At 41.0% G+C, this 17631-nt stretch overlaps 1 protein-coding gene across 1 annotated transcript; it reads left to right on the forward strand.

Annotated features, from left to right (window-relative positions):
* The first annotated feature begins 865 nt into the window (after window positions 1-865).
* On the forward strand, window positions 866-15899 carry LOC308197080 (lipase member M-like). The gene is made up of 11 exons (XM_080597007.1): window positions 866-2101; window positions 4482-4690; window positions 5845-5956; window positions 7087-7204; window positions 7962-8160; window positions 8558-8667; window positions 9416-9552; window positions 11194-11340; window positions 12203-12274; window positions 13816-13887; window positions 15140-15899. Exons 2-11 carry the CDS (start codon window positions 4674-4676, stop codon window positions 15371-15373), a joined length of 1218 nt encoding a protein of 405 aa, XP_080453133.1. The 5' UTR covers window positions 866-2101; window positions 4482-4673; the 3' UTR covers window positions 15374-15899.
* The last annotated feature ends 1732 nt before the right edge of the window (window positions 15900-17631 follow it).

Consider the following 17631-nt stretch of genomic DNA (forward strand, 5'->3'; position numbering starts at 1 on the left):
AATATTCTATTCACTAAGTGCAAAGTAATCATCTTAATTTTGTAATTTCTTTTTAATTTTCTTTTTTATTACTTTTATGATGCACCGTTTAATGAGATAAAATTAATGCTGATGCCCTTTCCAGGCTGCACCCAACTCATCTCAGTCCAGCCCAGTCACAGGTGTGCCAAAATGCCAGGCTGAATGGAGGATGGAGGTTTTGTGATGCCACCTCTAACTTCCCCAGCAGCCTCTCTCTGTCTCAGAGCAAACCTCTTACTTTAAATCTTGCCTCTAAAAGAAAAACTCACTGTCCACAGACCCTCTGATCCTTAAAATTAGCAGGGTAGCTCCTGCTGATGCCAACACAAAACTGAACTGAGGAAATTATCCAACCCAACCCCAATCACACTCACCAGACCAGCTTGGCACTAGTACTGGCTCTAGTTCTTCAGCCAGAGGGTTTGAGTTCACACTCCTGAGGCTTTAATTTAGCAACAAGTGTATGAGAAAAATGCATACATAATGAACTTTTCTGCACACACATGCACATGTATGAAATCCTTTTTTTTCTAATTGAAATTGATTCATGTAGGGGTAAGAAGAAATGACTGTATATTACTACAAAATAAGCAGAAGGATAAAAAGAATTACCTGTGGATTCTGGGGCAAAACAATTTGAACAGTTATGCAAAACTCATGAATTGCAACAGAGACTTTGTCTCCATCCACCCTCAGAGATGAAGAAATCCTGTTTTGCATACATTTCATAAACTTCAGCATTGGCCAAAAAGTACTACAGAAATTATTTCTGTTTTCTGAAGCTGGGTTTTCTCTGGATAAATCAACAGAGAGGGGCCAGCACTGAGCTTTTTGCCTGCAAGTTGCAGCCTTCTCTGGGTGACTGAGGCTCTAAAGAGGCTTGGGCAGGAGTTTCCCCCAGCATTTCCTGGGGCATTCCCAGCCGAGGAGTCAGCAGTGTGAGTAGAAGAGACAGGCGTGCAGCCCTCCCCGCTTCTCCTGAGCTCTGCCCGTTGACACTTCAACTTCACCTTTGTTACACGAAAGATTTGTAATTGTGTAAGTGCTGATTCAGAGCTACCTCACTCATCACTCCCGAGTACCGTGTCACTCAGACCTGGTTGCTGGAACCCCTCCAGGCAAGCCCATGCTGTTTGCCTTGATGGTGAGCACCAGGAATATTTTGGCAGGCCTCAGAGAGCTGAGAACAATCCCTCACCCAGCTCCAGCAGTCCCCAGCGCATCGTGCTTTTGCACGATGTGTGTGGACTCCACATGAAGTGCTCCCTTTCACTGCCTGGAGTGCAGGGGCCATTGCTGGCCCAGATTGCTCTGGCTAAGGAAATGGCAGAGGGGCACAACGGCTGAGGGCAGGCCTTGCACCCACCCTGCTGGAAGCCAGGCATTGCCCCAGGGATGCAGGGAGAATGCACTAGCAGGCCTTGTTCTTAGTTTTCAGCGTGTTTTGCTCACTCTGGAGTAACAACTCCTCACACCATTATGGCATGAAGTATTTTTAAAGCCATAAGGGTGCACAGAGAGTTTCCTTCTGTTTTTTTTTTTTTTTTTTTTTTTGCTGTTGTTTGTTTCCTTGGAGACTACTGGCTGGCAACTCGCACAAAAACAAGTCCGTTTCTCAGTAAAGCATACCTTGCTATAAAGGCCCTCCTCAGCACACTCAGAATAGCCAAATATTCCTTCCTGATAACTGCATACACAAGCTGGGTGAAGAAGCCAAAAGGACATATTTGATCCACGAAGAACTGCTATATTCAGCTGCTTGCAAATATCTTCCATTTCCAAGTCACTTCCAGGCAGAGCCTAATCCTGAAGCAAGAGGGGATGGGAAGAGCAATGAATCTGCAGAAAACACCAAAATGCTATAGATTATATCCTGTGTGTTTCTTTTTATCCAGAGAGAGCACAGGAAGGAGTACACAGCCAACAATTTATACAAAGACACCTACTTATATTAGAACACCTAAATTGACTGGTTGAAAGCCCATTTGAGCATGCCCACATTTGGAAGCTGCAGCCACACCTCTGGAAGCAATATTTCAACCTTAAAGCATCTCCACTGAATCCTATGCATGTTTATACTGTGAGTAACTACTCTTGAAGCTTGTCAACTTAAAATGGAGTGTGCTTGTCAGTGTTTAAAAATAAAATAAACAGCTGAACACTTACTTTTGGTCATGTTCTTTCCCCAGTTCAAACAGTTGTTTCAAACAAGGGCTGCCAATACCCCGCAATGATCACCATATTCACTCTTTTGCTATTTATGCTATTTAGCCATACTTGTACTCAATATTGGTTTGTTGGGTTGCTTTTCAGTTGTTTTGTTGTTGTTTGTTTTTTTGGTCAACAAAGCATTGTTTCATGCTAAAGAATGAAGCTGGCTGTGTTCAGAGCCAGTTAACACCACACCTTAATGAGTTAGTACATCATGAGGTACTGAGGGCAGGTCTGTATTTAAACAGCTCATTGATGCAATTCATGTTGAGCTTCAACAGACACTGGGACTTCAGAAAGGAGAAAACCTGGTTTTCTTAGAGGGAAGATGTAAGATGTTAAGGTGTATAAAAGGAAATAAACAAATGATTCAAAAAAAATAACAACAACAAACACACAAGCAGAAAATGTTTGGAAACACATGCTGAACCATCTCTGAAAACAATTTCCTCTCCTTCTTCCTTGCCAGAACCTGAACTTGGACTGTTATGTTTCTCTTTGAAGACATTCTAGCCAATCTTGTAGGTACAGCTCTTCTCATGAGACTCTCGTTCATACTTCTGCCTGCTTTGTAAATATTAGAGAAAATCCTTCCTGAAGTTGTAATAAATAAAATCTGGTCCTAAGCAGAGTCAGTAATGTAAGAAGAAGGTATACAGACTAACTATAATATAAATAGAAATCTCAAAAAAACCTTGGGAGGTGGTCCTCTCAGGAAAGAGATTAAGAGAGAAAAAAGAAGAAAGAAAAGAAAAGAAAAGAAAAGAAAAGAAAAGAAAAGAAAAGAAAAGAAAAGAAAAGAAAAGAAAAGAAAAGAAAAGAAAAGAAAAGAAAAGAAAAGAAAAGAAAAGAAAAGAAAAGAAAAGAAAAGAAAAGAAAGAAAAGAAAAGAAAAGAAAAGAAAAGAAAAGAAAAGAAAAGAAAAGAAAAGAAAAGAAAAGAAAAGAAAAGAAAAGAAAGAAAGAAAAGAAAAGAAAAGAAAAGAAAAGAAAAGAAAAGAAAAGAAAAGAAAAGAAAAGAAAAGAAAAGAAAAGAAAAGAAAAGAAAAGAAAAGAAAAGAAAAGAAAAGAAAAGAAAAGAAAAGAAAAGAAAAGAAAAGAAAAGAAAAGAAAAGAAAAGAAAAAAGAAGGAAAGGAAAGGAAAGGAAAGGAAAGGAAAGGAAAGGAAAGGAAAGGAAAGGAAAGGAAAGGAAAGGAAAGGAAAGGAAAGGAAAGGAAAGGAAAGGAAAGGAAAGGAAAGGAAAGGAAAGGAAAGGAAAGGAAAGGAAAGGAAAGGAAAGGAAAGGAAAGGAAAGGAAAGGAAAGGAAAGGAAAGGAAAGGAAAGGAAAAGGAAAGGAAAGGAAAGGAAAGGAAAGGAAAGGAAAGGAAAGGAAAGGAAAGAAAAGAAAAGAAAAGAAAAGAAAAGAAAAGAAAAGAAAAGAAAAGAAAAGAAAAGAAAAGAAAAGAAAAGAAAAGAAAAGAAAAGAAAAGAAAAGAAAAGAAAAAAGAAAAAAAGAAAAGAAAGAAGGGAGCTTCAATTGTAGTCTTGCAAAGTGTGTATTACAGTAGTAGCTTGGACACCAGTTAGGGAACTTGGCTGCATTATGCCTGTGCTCTGCACAAAGAAGAGCTTCACAAAGGTCCCTATCCTGAAGACCTAACAATCTGCTCAAACCTACCTAACTTCTAGGGCTGGGCAGTACTGGCCAACTCCTGGTATGCTTGACAACACTGAGACACATGGCCTTTCCTATGTCCATAAGGATACGGAAAAGCATTCTAGCTCCCTAACTATAGACTTAGGGAATATCCACTTTGTTTTATCGACACTTTGGTGGTGAAACATCATGAATAAAGGAAAATATCCTGAAACTGCTCTTGCAACAGTATTAAACTCCTGAATAGCAACATTAGCATTAACAGAATGAAAGAAAAACCTGTGCAATAACATCTACAGAAGCATCAAGGAGTCAGAGTTTATCCAGTCCTTTCTACATAACATGAAAAGCTGGAATTGGCAGGCTGTAAGTAAACAAGGATGTTGTTCCAGGTTTATTGACAATTTCATTAGGTATGATAAGGGATTCCTATGCAGATATTTGTTCTCAAAATTCCTGATCCTGCTCTGCCACTCCACAGAGGTTGGTATTCTCCTTAAAAATCCAGCAATCTGTTATAGTAAAGAGAGCATTGTTAGAGCCTTTGTGGCTGAGGAGATGAAAAGCACGAGGTCTGAGAATAAAAGCAGTCACCTCTCTGCTGTTGCTATAGGGAAAAGCTCAAGCTCTAGCAGAAGGAATGAGGAGTGGGAATGAAATCAATGTTTATTGGCAAGTTTCTGCATGATTGTGGGGAAAACACTGCGTGACCACCATTTTGCTGCCTTCTTTACCCAGCACTGCTTTCAATCATCTGCAAATTGAGTTTCCATTCCTCTGCCATCTCAGTCGCTTGGCAGAACACATGCTTTCTGGCACAAGGTCAGTAATACTTTAACTTACCTAACAGCAGCTAGGTAAAAGGAAGTTTTTACAATATCTCTTAATTTTACTACAAAGGAGACAAATATTTTAAAAATATAGATTATATCAGAATGTACTGTTAGGAAGTTCGAATATAAATTGTACGTTTGTTCTGTGACAAATAAATAAATAAATAAAAACACTCCTACTCATGGGGGAAAAAATCACACAGTCTTGTTGACTGGGAAAGCAATAAATGCAGCAGATTTATTGGTGAACTCAGTCTACCTCATGAATGTGTCACTGGGACCACAGAGGTTTAGACGCGGGCTCTAGGTGTTGGTTTGCATGGTACAGAGAATGCTCATTCAAACACCCTGCATCTTTAAACTGAGAGTATGTAGGCATCCATAGATTGTGGAGCTGCTAGGCATGGATCCGAGCAGTCTAGTTTACTCTCAGGTTTTTTTATTTGTCATTTCCTGAACAAAGCTGGATGTCATTACACATAGTCTTTATGTATCACTGCATTCAGCAAAGCTTTCTTTTCCTTTCTCCATCCTCATCCCACAGAGTGCACACATTTTGACATTGAGGAGTTTTGTATAAATTATACTAGGCAACTAAAATAAGTACTTTATTCAGACTCCTAAATCCTTAATTAAATGTTAAATAGTTTAACTTTCAATTGTCTTTGTTGGTTTTCTTTTTCAGTTAACTATCCAACAACTTGGTTTCTTCCACTTTGAAAACTTCCCTTTAACAATGATTTAGTTATGAGTTGCAGATAACTTTAGCATTCCCCAGAGTTAGCCAGAATTTTTCTAATTAACATAACAAATATGTGGCATTGTAATGCAAGTGATTTGCTTCTCATAAGAACGAGTGAAGTCCATTTCTCCAAAAGCTTTGCTCTTTTCCTTGGATTCACTGATGCTTTTCACCCTGATGGAGAGCAATGTCTTAGTTCAGTCCTTAGCAGAGAAACCAGACTGCTGCCAAATTCCCTCAGACATGTTTAAAGTCAGTTTTGTTCAGTTTAATTAACAAGTAGAGAGCACCAGCTCCATTCAGCTTTAGGCAGCACTGGTCTCACCAGAAAAGCAGAGAACCTGCCTAGATGTCAAGTGCAGATCATGAATCCTGACAGATTAATATGCTGTTTTATCCAGAGAGAAGATATGGCTGGTTTTTGCTATGATGTATTTGTTTCAAGGAATTACTTGCTCAGAAGAATTCAAAAGAATGAGGAGAGCTGTGGATCCGGAAGCACTGATGAATATTGTAAGTTTCTCAGTGGATTTACCTGGGGACGGAAGGAATGCATGACTCATAGCAGAGGGATTTCTAGGTATTAGAAATAACAAGGTAGATAAGCTGCCTTCATTTAACCCATTCTCAGACTACTGTTTTCTATTCCCTTCTGTCTGTACGTGTAACAGCAGTTCTTATATTTGACAGAAATCAAGACGAACCCCTTTCCTTAGTACATCTGCAGAGTTAATTTTCTTTTTAGTGTCACTTACTAGTTTGGCACTATCCCTGTATCTGGAAGAATGAGTATCTGGAATGCCACCTTTTCATCAGCTCCAAATAACAGTGACTTATGTTTCCTCCTTTGAACTACCAGAATAGATTGGAAATGGCCAGCTTTCCAGAAGAACATCTCTCATGAAGCAAGCTTGTTTGGATCTTTAGTCACTTGCTAAAATCTTTTTTTTTTTTTCTGTCCCATGCGGAAAAATTACATTGAAATATTCTCTGAATAAAGTTACAAAAAACAATCCTTTTTTGTAAAATAAATAAATAAATAGAATAATAAATAAACAATGATTATTTCAGAGCTGACAATCAGCTGTGCTAGTGATATCCAGTGTGACTATGCAAGGGGCTGACCCTGTCTTTTCTGTAATGTAGTCATTTTTTACAATGGTACTCATTGCACATGTGCCATCCATGAAAGGGCAGTTGTGAAGCTCACAGGATTTCTCTGAGGGTCATTTAGGTGAACTGGTTTCACTTCGTATTGCAGCAGATCAGGAGCTTGCACTCAGGCAGCTCCTCATCTCAGCTGTGGGAAGTGTAAGCTCCTGCTGTCAGATTAAAGTAGTTCTCACATCACTGTAATGCAAGAGGTTGTGATTGTATGGCACATGTTTAACACAGTTTTTAGAAAAAGATTTCAACTGAATAGTTAGTTAATAGATCCTGGAGATCAGACAAAGAACGAAGGAAATTTGTGGTAGTTTCTGGGTTATATTCCAATCTGATATTGCTTTATTCAGATGCTTAAAAACATAGACTAAATCCCCAGATGTAGCTGCTCTCTAATATTTCTTCCTTACGAATACCTTATGCAGGTAATGTATGATATGGACTTCTGCAATCAAATGCATTTGTTCTTTCTTTTGTAGAATGAGATCATTACATACAAAGGGTACCCCAGTGAGGAGTACAAAGTGATGACTGAAGATGGCTATATCATTACCATTAACAGAATCCCGTATGGTATACAGAATCAGAGAAATCCAGGTACAGTTCTTTCATATGAGACAAAAACAGCCTAGATAGGGTACGTTCTGAAAAGGGGTAGCTTCCAGTTGTAAAATGTTCACCAGAGCTTGTATACACAAGTGAAATTTAAGTAGAGAATTCTGGCTGCCCTGAACAGCTTGCAAGATAAACAGGATATAAACAGGATTTATGTCAAGTACCCTTGTTTACAATAAAACACTGCTACAGTATGAATTAAGTATAATAGTATCTTCATAATATGAGTTGATGAGCAAAAGTTTAAAAAAAAAAAAAAAAGAACGCAAAGAAAGAAAGAAAAAGAACAGAAATTAAAATAGTGTAAAGGCTTCAACCTCCCAATCAGGCTGTTCTGCAAGAGCAGTTCCAGCCTCTGACTTTACTTTTGCTTACACCTGTTTAATTTCAGTCTGATTCATATTTTGGATACAGGAAACCGCTGGAAAGGATCCCACACCTTCCATTCTTATATCACTGTCGAGAATCTTAAGTTAATGAGGCTGAGCTATACAAACAATGACCAGAGGCTGCCAAGCCAGGGTTCGCTGATACCGGGCTTATCTTCCTACAGATCTTTACAAAACTTTACAAGTTCTCTCTTTACAGAAATGCATGCTTTGTCCCTATGATCAGATGTCTCCCTTTAAGTCAGTGCAGGCCCAAATCCCAGTACTGAATATGGGATTGTAATGTCCCTGAACTACCAGAAAATCAAGAAATTTTATAAAGGTTGTTTTGTTTCCGATTTTGTTTTCAGTTATGAAACCTGCTGTATTTCTCCAACACGGGCTATTGGGAGATGCCAGTAACTGGATCTCAAACCTGCCCAACAACAGCTTGGCCTTCATGCTAGCTGATGCTGGCTTTGATGTTTGGATGGGAAATAGCAGAGGGAATCGCTGGTCCAGAGAACATCAAAATTACTCCACTGATCAAGATGAGTTCTGGGCTTTCAGGTAGATCAAATGATTGAGATTGAAGAATTATTTTCATGCTTTTATTTGAATGAACATTTTAAAATACCTTTTAATGGCAAATGGTGTAAAATGTGTGATTCTATGGAAAGATCTCTGCTAATATATCAGCACCTGTTCCTTGTGTGTAGACCTTTACAGCTCAATCTGATGCTTCTTGTAGTCAGAGTCCTCCTACTGATGTCAAGGGAGAAAATAGCCCAGAAAAGCTTGAATAGCATCTCCTATATCCAGTGCCCAAAAGGCACAGATTCTAAAACAGCTGAATGATTCACACAACAGTTCATGCTGTTCGTTTGCTAACAAGTCTGTAATAAAAATGTAAATCTAAATGGGATTTTGATTTATGCACACCTCTCTTTTAAACTCCTGCCTGTAGTTTTGATGAGATGGCAAAGTTTGATCTTCCAGCAGTGATAAATTTTATTGTGAAGAAAACTGGACAGGAAAAGTTGTACTATATTGGCTATTCACAAGGCACCACCATCGGTAAGTTACACAGAATGGACTGATGCTTCAGGAAAACACATGAATAAAACCTGATTTGAGACACTGAGATACTGAATGTACCAACAGCTCATACCTTGCTGGTATGAAAAAACAAACAAACAAACAAAAACAAACCACACATGATAAGCTCTTTTCAGCATGTAGGTAGGCTTAATTTATTATAAAGATGATTAAACCTGAGGTGCCAAATGCACTGCAGCTGTTAAGTCCGTCCACTTCCGTCCACTTACAGTTATACCAGAAATTATTCTGGGCCCTGCGAATTGTTTTGTTTGTTTTTTTTTTCAAGATGCAAGGGTGTGCCCAACAGCAGCTGGTCAGCTAACAAAAATATACAAAATAGGAAGATGACAGCACAGAAAGAGAAGTTGGGCAGTTTGTGGCACAAAAGGAAAAAAAAAAAAAGGATTTATATGAAGAAAAACATCTGCAACTCCCCAGTAGTATATGAAATGCATGTATGTACATCGAAGTGTGCATTTAAATGGGTTTAGAAGAGAGCTGGGAAGGCAAAACATAGAAATTAGTATCTCTGAAGTGAGAAATAAGACTACAAGCTGATAACACAAGAAGAAGAGGGATTTTGCACCAAGCTAGGCTGAACCAGTCTCTGAGCAACTAACAATGTTTCTTTGTTGGTATGAAATTGCAGATCAGCTTACGTAAATACTGAAAACAGTCTAATGTACAAAGTGATTTTCTTATCACTTTATTTTTATTTTCTCAGCTTTCATTGCTTTTTCAACAATGCCAGAACTGGCTCAGAAAATCAAACTCTATTTTGCATTGGCACCTGTCACTACTATTAAGTATGCCAGAAGCGCAGCAGTAAAGCTCCTCTACCTTCCTGAAAAAATGCTCAGGGTATGTATTATCGTGGCTTCAAGTGCTGAACCATGCAATTGTTCAGTCAGCTCTTAAGGTGTATATACAGAAAGTATAGGGCTTTATGAAGCGTATTCATTTGCAGGTAGGTAGGTTTAACTTCTGACTGTAGTTCCTGTGGGACAACGGGTAAACCTTTTCTATAGGTGTGATTTATCCCATCTGGCAGCTAAGCACCACATAGACCTTTGCTCACTCCCCCCACACAGTGGGATGGGGGAAAGAATCAGGGAAAAAAAAAAAAAAGTAAAACTCACAGGTCAAGATAACAATGATTTAATAGGACATAAAAGGAAGGGAAAATAATAATTATGATGATGATAAAGGAATATACAAAGCAAGCGATGCACAATGTATTGCTCTCCACCTGCTGATCAACGCCCAGCCAGACCCCAAGCAGCAGCTCCTCCAGGCAACCTCCCCAGTTTCCTGGTTTAGCAGGACACCATGTGATAAGGGAGATCCCTCTGGGTAGTCTGGCCCGGCTGTCCTGGTTCTGTCCCCTCCCAGCTCATGGTGCACCCCCAGCCTCCTCTCTGGCAGGGCAGCACCAGAAGCTGAAAATCCTTGGCTCTGTGTGAACGCTGCTCTGCTACAGCTAAGACATTGGTGTGCTATCACCACTGTTAATTAAAAATGCAAAACACAGCATCATACAAGCCTCTGTGTTACATCGGCTGTAACTGTCCTGCAGGGCAGGGGAGATGGTGTGTGGTGTTGGATTGTTGCATGCTGAAACCAGTTCTGGTTCCACCACCCTGCATTTGCTCAGTTCCATCAAAACTCATTCATCATTAATCTGGGTGATTCTTACTGTAACACAATTGATATGGCATATAGCAACCATAGAAGTAGTGCAACACAGGGGCAGGTCACCCAGAGAGGCACAAAGATGCAGATTTTTGAGGTTTCCAGAATTCTTCTAGACAAAGCCACAGCCAGTTTGGTCTAGTTCTGCTGGTAGGAGGTGGTTGGATGAGACTCCCAAAAGTTCCTTCCAAATGTTTTTTTTGATGGCTCATAAGCCAGATTTGAATTTCCTCTAAACTATAGCTTCTTAAAGGTATGAGAGTGAGTGCAACGTGCACAGACAGTATCTGTCCTTTTTCTGGAAGGGACACAAAGCTGGGTCCCAGAACAACGTTGGACCTGCCCTGAAAATATACATTTACTCATCCCATCAGTTGCCGTTAATTACAGCAATAAAAAAATTTTTCCTGGTCTCCAGTCCAGCAAACGCTAAAATCAGAAATGAATGTACTCACTTGATCACAGTGCTAGGAAAAACAGTGTTAAATCAATGTGGTTGATCATACATGCAAAGTTACTTATACGTGTATGTATCTGCAAGCTTAGAGCTAAAATACGAATTGGAGTTAACATTTAACATATACACTCATTAAAATGATGTAACACAAATTGGGCAATGCCTGAGCAAGCTGATGCAATAGAAAACACCTAGGTTGTTTCTCATTTGTGGGAACGTCACCTGACAAATGAAGAAAAGGTAAGTGAGAACAACAGCGTGTGCTGGGGAAGAGGAACAGGGCAAAAACACATTTTAAAAGCAATGTTGTACAATGTACATTCTTAAATGAATTCTACTTTTGTCTTCCACAGGGTTTGCTTGGCAAAAGAGAATTCCTTCCCCAGGCTGAATGTCTAAGAAGGCTGATAGTCCCTATCTGCAGCCACCGTCCTTTTGCTAGGCTTTGTAGAAATATCTTCTTCAGCCTTGGTGGCTATAACATGAAGAACATCGACATGGTATGTACCGCTCTTACCAGCTCTGTCAAGAATTTAAGCTGCTGCTCCCAAAACCTACCTTCAATCCTATAGTATGAATCCTCAGGTTCTGTTAGTCCACATCACACTGCAGGGAACAGCCCCCGGTACCAGCCAGCAATATCTGCTGGTTGCCCCATCACTGGCAGGGCATCACTGCCTTGCTCCTCAGAAGAGCTCTTGGCAGCATCCCTTCAATGCGGAGCTGCTCCACCGCAACCCTGCAGTCTGCCCTCTGCCAGACCTCAACTAGGGCCCTGTCTCCTGGTTCATATTGTGACTGCTGGTCTCATCAGAGGTCCTCAGCATGCTGTCACTCCATGCTATGTCCAGCTGCAGGCCAGGCCACCTGAGCTTCAAAGTTTTTCTCCAGTGTTTTCAAAAATATGCCTTAGAGTGTTCTCTGAGGAAGGACCACACAGCAACTTGTTAAGAAACCCCTGCAGGACAAGGGTGTGTTTGTTTCAAATACACACACATTCCTCAGACAGTTATAGTTCCTTTTGCTCTTCCGTCTGACAGCGGTGCTGCTTCATGTAGGACCTGCTGCAGACTCCCGAATAAATCACAGGCTTGGGATCTAGGCTGCTGAATTTCCATTCTACCCTCTCTGTCTGTTAGATTCATTCAGATACTCACTTTTCCTGGAAAATGATCTGGCTGGGGGCTGTTCTTTTACTGTTGCTCCAAACCTGATACACCTGGATGAGCTCTCAGGGGAGTCTCCGATCATGCCACTTTGATTTCTCTTGGTTTTATGGATACATGACACTGCTGTGGCTTCTTTTGATGCACAGACAGGTAAAAGGGAGGAAGAGAACACTCACTGTTTATTTTCTTTCAGAACCGGATCAATGTGTATATCGCACAAACCCCTGCTGGAACATCTGTGCAAAATATAGTCCACTGGAGCCAGGTACTAGTGAGCTTCTGGAACACAAAATAGGTACTCACCTCTGGCTGTACCATAGGGAGTGGGGGTAGCTGATAATGTTGCTGTGAAGCCAGTGCAGATTGCTTGGATATAGAGCAACCTGTGCTTTACAATCGAAATTTCGTTTCAGTACACTGTTCCCCATTGATCTACCTTTCTTTTGCCAGCAGGATAGAAATAGCCTGTGTGATACAGGTACACCTGAAGCCAACAATGAGACACTGCATTTGTTTAAATACATGTATGCTGGATGTTGTGCATGCAGATAAATATAGCGTTCTTTTTATTGTGTATCCAGAGCCCGATATAAATGTCTACACTCCGGTGCAGAACTTGCCTTAAGAAATGACCATTACTTTTCCAATGGGGGGTCAAGAAATGAGCAAAGATGTATGGCACTTTGTAGAATATAAAATTTGACTAATAAGGCCCTTGTATTTTCATCTCTTGCAAAAGCAAAGTGCTCAGTTTGTGGGCAACAATAGAACTATAAATAATAAATCCTTCATTCAGTAGACTTGCTGTAACACTTACTTACAAAACACTGTGCTCTGTCACAGGACTTCCTCAGCAGCACTGCTGCTGTAAGCTGCCTTTCTCTCTTTGGGCTTGTCACACAAGCTGCTGTAGGCAAGACAGGTTTCCTGGCAGCACTGCAGGCTCGGCAGCACAGCTGGAAGCATTTGCAAGCAGGGTGAGCTTGCAGGAGGGCTCGTGCACTTTTCAACACAGCAAACATGTGGACATGTTTGAGTTACAGCTGCACAGGCATTTACTCAAAATCAAACAATGCTTTGCCTGTGAATTTACATGAGATATTAGATTTGATTAAGTTGCTTTCATAACCACGGCCTAACCTGTAAAGAAAAAGGGTTACAAAGGCACAGTGGGGGAGGTCCGCAAATTGACTCGGGTTTAATTCAGCATCTAGCCACAGGCTGGCAGGCACAGACATGCAGGAGAAATGCTCCTAAGCTTTTTCTGTAATTGCTGTTATTACTGTTACATGAGTTAACAGACACCTTGCCCTCAGTATTAAGATCCCATTGATGGGGTCTCTCACAACACATGCTGTAGGCAAAGCCAAGGAGCAGGAAGGAAGATCTAGAAATGGTGACTTCTGTGTTTAGACAAGAGAAGCAAAAGAAAACATACGAAGGAGCCACTCACAGAGCTGAGTGATGGCAACATGACTGTCAGAAGGGAACACAGCAGCAGCATGGAGGGAAAATAGCTGGAGGCAATTGCTACTTGAAGGCTTACAAACTAGAACAAATCGTCCGTGAAAGCAACCCTAGATCTTTCTACAGGAGCAGTGAGTCTTTTGATGCTGACAAAAACATTTGACTCCCTTTCACTGCTTGAGACTTTTAACTAACTTACCACTGGCTCTTTCTAACCTCTTAAAAGAGAAAAGCTTCAGCTGAGGTTTTGGGTTGGAGTCAGACACTTAGCAGGGAAAGATCCCATCACCTTCCTGAATGATGGATTTGTAATTACCCTTCTCTGGTTCATCCCATTAGGAAGCCCATTCGGGGAAGTTCCAAGCTTATGACTGGGGCAGTTCAAAGAAGAACATCGAGAAATACCAGCAGGTACCTTTTGGTGAAACAATATTGTCACCCTTGAACAACGCAAAAGCACAGAGGAAGAGAACAATGATGTAGTAGGAGACACGTTTTCTAAATACATTTAGATGGATTTAGCCACCACCATCTGTATTATGACTTTCCAGTTTGGAAGTTAACAGAGAAAAAATGCAAGCTCTAAGGGTAATAATATTAAAAAAAAAGAGAGAGAGAGAGAGAGAGAGAGAGGAAGGAAGACCAAGACTTGTCAATGAAATGGTCAATAGTAATAACAGGAAAGAAGGGCAGGAAATATGTAAAATTAATTTTGAAAAAGAGTATATCTAGTGGATCAGGCCAAAGAGGAATCTTGCCTGCTAGAGTGACTGACGCAGTTGCCAATATATAAATACTCAGGGAAACAATACTATGAAAAGTGGAACTGGAGAGCACTAACATGTCTAATAGCTACTCCTAGATTCTGGCAGCCAGAGACAAAAGGACTTTGACCTTAAGCAGGCCCTGAGGATCCTCTCCTCCATCCAAGACTCTAATCCTATCCTTGACTCTCCTGCCCTTTTAGGTCTCCACAACAGCCTATCATTAGCAGTTACATGTTCTAATGACGGCTTACATGAAAGGCAACTTCCTTTGGTTTGTCTTGAATTTGCTTACCCCTGGAAAGTCACTGGATGCCTTCTAGGTTTTGTGTTATGAGAAATAATGGGGTAAATACTTCCTGTGCTCTTTCTTCATACTGTTCATGATTGTATAAGCCTGCCTCTTGTCCCTGTGCTGGCCTCTGTTTTCCAGACTGAGGAATCCTCAGCTACTTCCTCTCTCCTCCTACAGAAATCACTTCATGCTCCTTTTCATACTTGTCACACGTTGTCTTTTCTAACTAGACCACGTATGTCTTCTGGAGCTGACTGGTACTCCAAAACAAGTATGCAAGATGAGGACCAAGACAGAGGTTTATCCAGAGGCATCCTGACATCCTCTGTCTTTGTTCTTGGCTTCTGCCCTATGAATTCCTAGCTGAGAGAGCAATGATCCAACAGTAACTCTTTGTCAGTTCAGGAGGTGCGTTTCCTTTGGCCGTACTCTCAGCTGCATCACCCCTGTGAACACAGACAGAAAAGGCAAGCGAGGGCATTTTCCTCCAGTTTGTTTTAGGCACCTCTGCTTTGAACAGTGACCTAAAATAAAGCCAGATACATGTTTAAAGTTTGCTGTGCTTTACTGGATATTCATTCCAGCCCTGCTTCATGTTTTCCAGGCTACTCCTCCTCTCTACAATGTAGAAGAAATGACTGTACCCACTGCAGTATGGACTGGGGGTCGAGACTTGCTTGCAGATCCCAAGGATGCTGCCATTTTACTGTCTCATATTAAGAGGCTTATCTATCACAAGAAGATTCCTGAATGGGCACATCTGGATTTCATCTGGGGATTGGATGCACCTTTGTGTATGTACAATGAAATTATTGATCTGATGCAGAAATATCCTTAACCCACAAGCAGTAGCCATACCTGGCTCATTCTCCAGTGCCTTTGCTGGGTACAGAGAAAGCATTCTTTTGCATCATATAGCTTCTGCTGGAGTCAGAGAGAGGGTTTCTCCTGGCTAATGCTATTTTCACACACTGTGTCACTACAGTGCCTTTTGGATCTTGATGCTGCACTTCATACTTTGTGGCAACCTTGTGATCAGTAATCACTTTTTAGTTGATAAAGCCTAGATTCTGCAAGACATTGTACTTTCCTAACAGGAACCAGGGCTTTCTTGCAGCCTGATGTCTTCTTTAGACTCTAACAGTAATGAAAGCACTGAGTTTCTCTGGATGTGGTTAATGATGTCAAAAAGTTTTCCATTGATCACATAATTTCTCAGTTTATTGGACTGGAAGTTCCTGAAAAGCTAGTGTAAACTGAGACTAACTCTAGCAGCCATGGCATTTATATTTTATTATTTGATAAGATGATCACCAGAAAATAAAAACTGAGTTCAAACAGAATACTCACTCCTGAAAACAAAAGTTGGTATGTCTTCATTTGAAAGAGCTGCACACTTTTTTTAAAAGGAAGAACAAGGCACACAAGGAGGGAAGACAGCAGAAAACAGCAGTTATCTGTCAGAAAGCAGAAAGCCAGTCTCATGGTTCAAGAATGCACCTATAAGGTAGGAAACTTGTGTTCAAGGTAGCCCCCGAGACAAAGAATTCTTGTCAGACTTGATCTCTACTGACAACACTTTCAGGATCTGTGTACCTGAACTCTCCAGGGTGGGAGGCAGGAATTCACTTCATCTTGGCAACAACAGCACTCCAGTTCCACTTTGAACCCAGCAGGAACTTCACATCTCTTGCTAATTTGCATGGAAGCTGCTAACTACTACAGGGTTGAGCTGCTTGAACCTTTATCACAGCTCTGAGAAGCCTCTTTGGGGAGTAAACACTCAAACAAAGGGCACCCAAACATCTCTAGAAAAAAATGTTATCTTCAGCCCATGGGTATTTAGATCACTTTGCCCATTAGAAGAAAGGACTGCTTTAAAACAGTGCTGAAGAAATGTCATCCTATTCCATTTCCTGGGGAAAACCTGCCTCTACAAACCTCGTTGCAGTGACATAGTTATTGCACAGAGGCACTCACCTGAAGGGTAGCCTCCATGGCTATTAGGTTACAGCATTGTGGCTCACCGTGCCTCCACGAGGAAATGCCATTAGCTTCACCACGAAAAGAAACACAGTGCATTTTAGGGGGCCTTTTTTCAGAGTGAGACCCTCATTCTCCACTTGAATCAAGTGTCAATGTGGGTGAAGCCTGGGATGCTAAACAGTGCAGGTACAGTTGTCACACTAAGACAGTTCACAGCTCACACAATATTACTCTGTGAAATGGTTCATTAGCCAAACAAATTAACCACGGCCAATTCCACTTCTATCCCTTTCCCTTCCAACACAACCAACAGGCCTGTTTCATCTTCTGAGCCCACTACTGAAGCCCATCCCATTTCCTTGGGGTCAAGGGCTCCACAAATGTAAATAAAGCTTGACCCAAAGAAAACAGCTTCCCTCCAGGAAGGGACATCCTTTCCACCCAATATAATTTCCTGGGGACAAAGCATTCCAGAGAGTAAGCCCATCAACTGGCTTACTGCTTGTGAGGGAAATGCATGAGGACTTGAGGCCTATTTTATGAGTTTCTAGTACTTAGGATTGGAAGTGCAATAGCAGTATGTTTGAAAGCAGCCAGAGCATCCTTCAAATTCACCTGGGAAAGAGATCACAGCTGTGCACCTATTTTGCTACTTGGGACAACACATAAGAGTCAGGGTGTTGAATTTTCTGGCGTGGAAAACCAATAAAATCAGGCTGGACAAGGAGCATTGGAAACATCGTGGGGACTGTGGATCCCAGCTTGGGACATGAGGAGAGACATGTTTCATCATGTCTCAGAGCCCTTCTGAGTGATGAATTTATGCTCTGCTGAAAGTTTTTGTCATGCAGAGACATCAAAGCTGCTGAGTTACAGTGTTTTTCACTGAGAAATCACTTTTTCCATCATCCCACAGAATGCTCTTGTTGTGGTTTAGCGCCGGCAGGCGGCTCAGCACCACCCAGCCGCTCGCTCGCTTGCCCCAGGTGGGATGGGGGAGGGAATCAGAGAGGTAAAAGTGCGAGAGAGAATTCCTGGGTTGAGATAAGGACAGTTCCTAGGTAAAGCAAAAGCTGCACACACAAGCAAAGCAAAACCAGGCATCCATTC

The sequence above is a fragment of the Anser brachyrhynchus genome, assembly GCF_964034855.1.
Source record: "Anser brachyrhynchus genome assembly, chromosome: 6".
NCBI classification, from domain to species: Eukaryota; Metazoa; Chordata; class Aves; order Anseriformes; family Anatidae; genus Anser; species Anser brachyrhynchus.

What these genes read in the sequence shown, in the direction of transcription:
- LOC308197080 (XM_080597007.1), top strand. An exon ending in CGGAAGCACTGATGAATATT is followed by an intron (nt 5,957 to 7,086) that starts GTAAGTTTCTCA and finishes TTTCTTTTGTAG; the next exon opens with AATGAGATCATTACATACAA. An exon ending in TTCACAAGGCACCACCATCG is followed by an intron (nt 8,668 to 9,415) that starts GTAAGTTACACA and finishes TTATTTTCTCAG; the next exon opens with CTTTCATTGCTTTTTCAACA.